General features: G+C 40.4%; 1 protein-coding gene across 1 annotated transcript; it reads left to right on the plus strand.

The window, feature by feature from the left end:
- Positions 1–3,422: 3,422 nt before the first annotated feature.
- Positions 3,423–4,493, plus strand: LOC138871519 (uncharacterized). The gene is made up of 2 exons (XM_070149400.1): positions 3,423–3,716; positions 3,855–4,493. The coding sequence occupies exons 1-2, from the start codon at positions 3,423–3,425 to the stop codon at positions 4,491–4,493; spliced, it is 933 nt and encodes a 310-aa protein (XP_070005501.1).
- The last annotated feature ends 3,982 nt before the right edge of the window (positions 4,494–8,475 follow it).

Consider the following 8,475-nt stretch of genomic DNA (forward strand, 5'->3'; position numbering starts at 1 on the left):
GGTTATCCTAACCCCAACCGGATCCTGATATCTCGTCCTTTTCTTAATCTACACATGTTAGCCCCCAATAGGGTATAACTGAGATGGGTATGGTCAATTATACATACCTCTGTTACTATTGAGGGTAACTTACAATGCTTATATTTTTCTGCCGGAGATGAAAATACCGATAATCTTTATTAACTAGGTGCCTTGTACCCTTCCCATCTTGCTCCTTTTACTTGTTGAAGCTTGTATCTATCTTTTGAATCTTTCATTGCCTTTAGGGGTGGATAGATATTCTTTGCCTTAAGGCTCCTTATCGAGAAGCTTACACTTCTTAGTACACACATGATCTACTGAAGACCTTATATTTACCCATCATATGCATCATGCAAAATCGAGCTCCTCTAACTCAACTCCTTCACAACCACATACAATATTTTACCAACCATCTTTTTAAATGTAGGTATCGTTGTATTATGACTAAAGTCGAATTTAGGAGTTTGAATTCATACAACAGAGCTCTACCACACGATCTAGAATAAGAAGAAAGAGCGACAGTCCTAAATGCCCTGTAGCCTCCTGCTTATAAGTGTGGTGCACTACACACCCATAAACAAGACTCTACTAAACACGGCTTGTAGAATCCCTAGGACATAACTGCTCTGATACCACTTTTGTCACAACCCGAATCAAAGGGACGCGACGGGCACCCGGTGCTTTACTCAACCGAGTACCAACGTAACATATCTTTCTTATCATACTATCATGAGTAAATGAGCCAGAAAACCGGTCATGAGATAACAAGAATAAAACATAAGGGAAAATGAAGACCCAAAATGATATACAAACTTATATATGTGACATACGGGCCTATAAGGCCGACATGACCATTTGTAAACTCAAAACATAGGCCAACAAGGCCATACAAGTGTCCCTACACCTGACATCTGTCTACAAGCCTCTAAGAGTACATAAAATCATAAAGATAGGGGCAGGGCCCCGCCATACCAATCAATACTTATCCAAAACATACTGACCAACTAGGCAACTCCGGAGCAAGTGGAGTGCACCAACACCTTCGCTGAGATGATAGCCTACTAGAAGGACTGTCAACCTATCAATCGGGACCTGCGGGCATGACATGCAGCATCCCCAGGCAAAAGGAATGTCAGTACGAATAAAGTACCGAGTATGTAAGGCAGGAAAGCATAAACAAGAACAGTAATGTAAAGAGAGATAGAGGAGATACAACCTGTAACATCTGAGTGCCTCTGGGGGCTACTGACATGAAATGCATAATACATATATATACATGAACTTCTTAAAAACATTCGCCTCTGTGGGCATCATCATCATCATATCGTACCCGGCCTCAAAGAGGACTCGGTAAAAACGTACCCGGCCATTATAAGGCTCGGTAGAATCGTACCCGGCCACGTGGATCTCGGTAAACCCAACTGATCAGCGGTTGCACAAAAGGTGCCATACCCGGCCGACTATAGCGCGGCTCGGTAGAGTAAAATAGATACATATATATAATGCATGATCGACTCATGGAATCACGTTCTAACCCTTTCAGAGTGATGTAAGGTCATTGCACCTTCGATTACCATTATGGACATCCCTACCATCAATATGAACCTTAGTGGGATTTAAGGATCATACACACTTGTTTAGAATAACTTTATAAGGAAAGAACAACATGGACAACCTTAGTTTCTAGGAGTAGATCCGTTATGAATTAGCGTACCGTTTATGTTCATGTCACTTTAGATCATGCCAAAAGAAAGAAGTAAGTGCCTTAACATACCTTGTATATTCTTCCCAACCTCAAGCTATGCAATTTCACGGCTCGTTGGTCTACAGTAAGAGAAATGACACTCTCGTTATCGTTTAAGCGTCGTAACTATTATGTATCGACCACAACCTATTTTACAATGAAACAGATAGAACCTCCCCTATATATATGACTTCACACTAGTCAAAACAATCACAAACATCCCAACATAACCCTATCACTTCATACACAACACGACAACCATAATAGTGTCAACCAACAAACAACCTTGCCATTATATGGTGTTTATCCACAACCTTCCTCCTCTCAACTCCATAAAATAGTAGTAAAAGAGACAACCCAATACCAATAAAATACAGCCCAAAAATATTCCCACAAGTTAATCAACTCAAAAATAATTTTTCAGTTTACTTAAACACGTTTCGACTTGTCTTTTCTTTCAAATTGGGAAATACAACCAAAAGTACATAATTATACCTCTTATACAATAACCAGCCATGAATTCAACTTAAAAATATGTTTACAACCAGCCAACGATTACACAAGAACAAACAACATACCATTCTTTCGAAACTAGCTAGGCCTATTCTTTACGATCGAGTTACAACTCGCAAACGCATAGATAATGGAAGGAGAAGCATAAACTTACCTTGTACTGAGTATAACCCACGAAACCTGGTCCTTTTTCATCAAAAATAAGTTCCTCAACATGGTTACAAGAAGGAGAAAGAGAAACTAGCAAGCTGTCCGGACTTTTCAGTACTAGAATCGCGTCCGAACACCCGGAATACCCTAGGGTTTGTGAGGGATTTTGGGGGAGGAGTTGCAGGGATTCAATTAGGTTTTCTTGGTCTGAAAGATAGGTGAAATAACTTAGTTTATAATCCCTTAAAAGTCCCCTCTTGACCGACTTAGTTGAGGCCTCTCTTTTTGGCAAGTAGGTGATGCACCTACTTGTCACCTACTAGCTGCGCGGTCTCGCGAAAATGAGAATATCTCTATACCCCAAGATCGTATTGATAAACGGTTTAATGAGTTGAAAACTAGACTTATAGATCTTAAATTTCATATGTATATCATACCTTGATTCAAAGTATGTTGGGAGAAAAACTCAGCTACATTTAACCTAGGTTTCAACTCATTTTTGAATGTAACTTGTGATGACCTTTTCCAACTTTTGTTCCACAACTTACTTGACTTAAAAACATAACACACGACTATCATACGACTAAACTAACTCATAACATAACCTCATCATCATGTTAATCACCCTTGTCTCACCCCAAAAGTATAGGTTATAACATTCCAAACTTGTCGACATTCGACGAAACTTATTTTCTTTAATTCATTTAGCGCCTAAGCTTTCCAACCCTTTTGGTACTCGTTATTCATGATCATAAAGATTTGTAACCTCCCTTATAAAAGGATTAACTTACTTTACGTACTTTCAAAGTTGATCTCATTTCTGAGTTTACATCAATTGTCTTACGGATACTCTAACATATGAAAACATAGGGTGTAACAACGCACTTGCTGTGCTTTGACCTGGACATCCCAGAAATTGAGGCATTACTTATGTTCCTATACTACATACCTCATATCCAGGATGGATCCTCTAAAATATATGTTTCAGAAACCAATGCCCACTGGGAAGTTGGCTAAATGGCAGATACTATTAAGTGAGTTCGATATCGTCTATGTAACTCAAAAGGAGGTAAAGGGACAAGAATTAGCAGACCACTACGCTGAAAATCCGGTGGGAGGAGAATACGAATCCTTGAAAACGTATTTTCCTGATAAAGAAGTATCATTTGTAGGAGAAGACATTACCGAAGCATATGATGGCTGGAGGATGTTCTTCGATAGAGCCGCAAATTTTAAAGTAGTAGGCATTGGAGCAGTTTTGATATCAGAAACGGGTCAGCATTATCCGGTATCTGCTAAGCTCAGATTTTCCTGAACCAACAACATGGTAGAATATGAAGCCTGCATACTAGGGCTCAGCATGTCAATCGACATGAACGTTCAGGAGTTGCTGGTGATCGGTGACTCAAATTTGCTTGTGCACCAGGTACAAGAAGAGTGGGCCACCAAGAATTCAAAGGTATTGCCATATCTGCACCACATGCAGGAATTGAGGAAGAGATTTACAAAGATAGAATTCCGATATGTGCCCAGAAATAAGAATGAGTTTGCCGACGCATTAGCCACTTTGTCATCCATGATAAAAAATCCAGATAAGAACTACGTTGATCCCATTCTGGTGAGGATCCATAATCATCCAACTTACTTTGCTCATGTAGAGGAAGAAGCCGATGGAAAGCCTTGGTTCCATGACATCAAAGAATACTTATCAAAAAGAGAATACCCGGATAATGCAAATCACACTCAGATTTGCATGCTCCGAAGATTGTCAAATCACTTCTTCCACAGCGAAGGGAACTTATACAGAAGATCTCCTGATTTGGGGTTATTAAGGCTTGTCGGCGCGAAGGAAGCTTCTAATCTACTTGAGAATGTGCATGCTGGGACCTGTGGTCCGCACATGAATGACTTTGTTCTGGCTAAGAAGATACTCAGGGCATGTTACTTTTGGATGACCATAGAAAGGGATTGCACTCAATATGTCCGCAAATGCTTTCAATATCAAGTGCATGCAGATATGATAAAAGTGCCTCCAAATGAGCTCAATACAATAAGCTCACCCTAGCCATCCACTGCGTGGGGAATGGATGTTATTGGTCTGATTGAGCCCACCGCTACAAACGGACACAAGTTTATTTTGGTAGCCATTGATTATTTCACAAAATGGGTAGAGGTTGCATCTTACAAAGCTGTAACCAAGAATGTTGTCGCAGATTTCGTCAAGGAACGTATCGTCTTCCAATTCGGAGTCCTAGAGTCCATTATTACTAATAATGCCGCAAACCTCAACAGTGATCTGATGAAAGCTATATGTGAAACTTTCAAAATCAAGCACAGGAATTCCACAGCCTACAGACCTCAGATGAATGGAGCCGTAGAAGCCGCCAACGAGAACATTAAGAAGATACTAAGGAAAATGGTAGAGAAGCACAAGCAGTGGCATGAGAAGTTACCCTTTGCTCTGTTGGGGTACCACACCACGGTTTGCACATTAACTAGGGAAACTCCCTACATGATGGTTTATGGTACCGAGGCCGTCATCCCGGCCGAGGTGGAAATTCCTTCTTTAAGAATCATACAGGAGGCTGAACATAGCGATGCATAATGGATAAGAAGTCGCTATGAACAATTGCCCCTCATCAATGGAAAGAGAATGAATGCAGTGTGTCACGGCCAACTTTATCAGAACAGGATGTCTAGAGCTTTCAACAAAAGAGTCAAACCAAGACAGTTTGCGCCAGGACATCTGGTATTGAAGAAGATCTTCCCACATCAAGATGAATCCAAATGGAAATTCTCTCCCAACTGGCAAGGTCCATACATGGTTCACAGGGTACTAACAGGAGGAGCACTGATACTTGCAGAAATGGACGGAGAAGTCTGGCCAAAACCGATCAATTCAGACGCAACTAAGAGATACTATGCTTAGATACTTTACATTTTCTCTTCTGATGTAATTGAACTACGCTTGACCTGATTCCCATTTAAGAGGGAATACGTAGGCAGCCCTCTGGGTTTGGTCATATCATAATAAAATTTTCATTTCCCCCAAAATTAGAACTTTAGGCAGAATTTTGAAGAGGGTCCTCAATATTCCGGAGCAAGTCCAGCCAGCGCCTTCGCATGCCAAGAAGTTAGTAATCAGTTAAAAACTGGGGCATAATTTTGAGAAGGATTCTCAAAATTCTGAAGAATGTTCAGTAGGGTCCATCATCCGCACACAGTCAAAGATCATCTACCAAACTGGGGCAGAATTTTGAGGAGGACCCTCAAAATTCCAATAAGAGATAGCTGCAATGCCTTTGAGACGTGTTACAATCACTAGTTAATCAAAATTACTTGATATATCATTTCTAAAACAACTCTATTCTTCAAATATTGTATATTTTCGAAAATTCTATTTCCGTAAATAGTAAGGTCTCACCCAGGGGAACTCGAAAGGCTTTCAGAACGAAGCAGGGCAAAGCCAGGCGACAGAAGCACGAACCAACCTTCTCCCTCACCGAACTTACAATTTTTCTTTGAACGCAGGCACATCTGACGTAATGATAGCACTCGAAAAACATGTATGCACAAAGATAATTTACTATCGATCAGGTCATCAAACATCGAATACATCTCCAGCTAAGAAATATACTACCCTTATCTGCTATTCGCTCTTTGCATAGGACTAATCCCTGTCCCCCTATCTGCATGAGGCTAATCCTTGCCTCCATACTTGCACGAGGCTAACCCTTGCCTCCCTACGTGCATGAGTCTAATCCTTGACTCCACACCTGCATGAGTCTAATCCTTGACTCCATGAGTCTAATCCCTGACTCCCCCACATTGCATGAGTCTAATCATTGACTCCCTATTTGCATGAGTCTAATCCTTGACTCGTTATTTGTAGGAGTCTAATCCTTGACTCCACATTTGCATAAGGCTAATCCTTGCCTCCATACTTGTATGAGTCTAATCCCTGACTCCACATTTGCATGAGGCTAATCCTTGCCTCCCTACTTTTATGAGGCTAATCCTTGCCTCCCCACGTGCATGAGTCTAATCCTTGACTCTCTATTTGCATGAGGCTAATCCTTGCCTCCACACTTGCATGAGTCTAATCCTTGACTCCCTACCTGCATGAGGCTAATCCTTGCCTCCATACCTGCATGAGGATGATCCTTGCCTCCATACTTGCATGAGTCTAGTCCTTGACTCCCTACCTGGATGAGGCTAATCCTTGCCTCCACACCTGCATGAGGCTAATCATTGCCTCCATACCTGCATGAGTCTAATCCTTGACTCTGCACATTTGCATGAGGCTAATCCTTGCCTCCCTCTTTGTATGAGTCTAATCCTTGACTCCCCACGTGCATGAGTCTAATCCCTGACTCCACATTTGCATGAGTCTAATCCATGAAATCCACATTTGCATGAGGCTAATCCTTGCCTTTATACCTGCATGAGGCTAATCCTTGCCTCCACATTCGCATGGGACTAAGCACTGTCCCACCTTGCACAAATATTTCTCTATTTCACTATCTATTTGCTTTTCAATTGGGCTAAGCTCTGCTTTCCATTTCACAAGACTAAACCTTGTCTTGTCGATATAATATTATTGCATATCATGGGCTGAAATATCACCAATCTATTTGAAGCCGTCATAGTCTAAAGGCACCATCCTCATAGCCGGAAGACACCATGCCATGGCCTGAGGATCTCTCAAACTTGCATATCATTATTCAAAGGCGTCATGGTTCGGAGGCAAAATTTTCATGGCCCGAGAACACCATTTCATAGCCTGCGAATCCCTCACTAAACAATTCATAGCCCATGACATTATGGTCCAAGGACGTCATCTTTAACCGTCCAAAGACAACCTCCATGGTCCGAAGGGAATCTGCATCATGTTTAAATTTTTGTAAATACGTTTGTAGCATATTTTGTTTGCAGGAAACTAGTAAGCAACCACTATCCTAGCAGGATCAATCTCGCTCCAGTTCCCTCCAATCATCCCTAGCCTTAACCGCTCACTATAGCCGTTTCCGCATCTCGTGTCTGTTCTTGCACCAATTTCATCGGCCTACTTCGCAGGTGAATCCAGAACTACACATGTATTGATTCCTGTAAAACCAGGGATATGTAGGCAACTCAAAAATTAGAGTTCGGTCTCTATCTTTCAAAACATCCCGTTCGGTCAAAATCGGCCATCATTTCATTACCCGAAAACTCTTTCATCCTTCCCGAGTAAAGAAGGGCAGCTGTTGATACCCAATTTTTCTCTATATACTTTTATATGCATAAATACTTTGAAATAGCATACATATGCACATATAAGCATGCACAAGGTTTTTATAATTTTCCCATAATTTTTAAGGGGTTAAATTGATTTATTTCCTTCCCTTTTATTCATAAAATCCCCAATAATTATTTCCCAAATTATTATTATGATGATTTATTCATTTAATTTCTATACTTATGCTGAAATATGGTCAAAATATTTTTTATGCATTTTTTATAATTGCATTTGGTATTTTAAGCTAAAATTTCATATAATTGCAATATTAGCCCATTTAATGTATAATTATTTTTACATGTGTAAAATTGACCCTTATATTTTTAAAATGATAATTACATATTTTTAATTATTTTGGTATGGAAAATATTTCCAGAATTTATTTATTATTTATTATAAATTAAATAGGGTAAATTGGCTATTTAAATTATAGCCAGATTTGGCTTTTAATTGTAGCTTAAATTGAACCCAGCCCCAGCCCAATTTTGTATTAAATATCCTAACTCAGGCCCCAAGAACTTCCTACCCGACCCAAAACCCATCAGATCCTGGTCGTTGATCTAAAAGATCAACGGCCCTCATTTGTTCTTTCCCTTTTTAATTCCTAATATCCCCAACCTTAATCATTCTCTAAAGACCGCCATACCCAGATTCTCTCGTCTCCTCTCTTCTATCAATCTAACCCTAATCCCTCTTCAACCGCCGCCTCCTTCTCCAGTCTTCTCCGGTGACCACCTTTCAATCCCAAGCCTCCAGTGGCTCCTCTATT

The sequence above is a fragment of the Nicotiana sylvestris genome, chromosome 6, assembly GCF_000393655.2.
Source record: "Nicotiana sylvestris chromosome 6, ASM39365v2, whole genome shotgun sequence".
In the NCBI taxonomy this organism is placed as follows: Eukaryota; Viridiplantae; Streptophyta; class Magnoliopsida; order Solanales; family Solanaceae; genus Nicotiana; species Nicotiana sylvestris.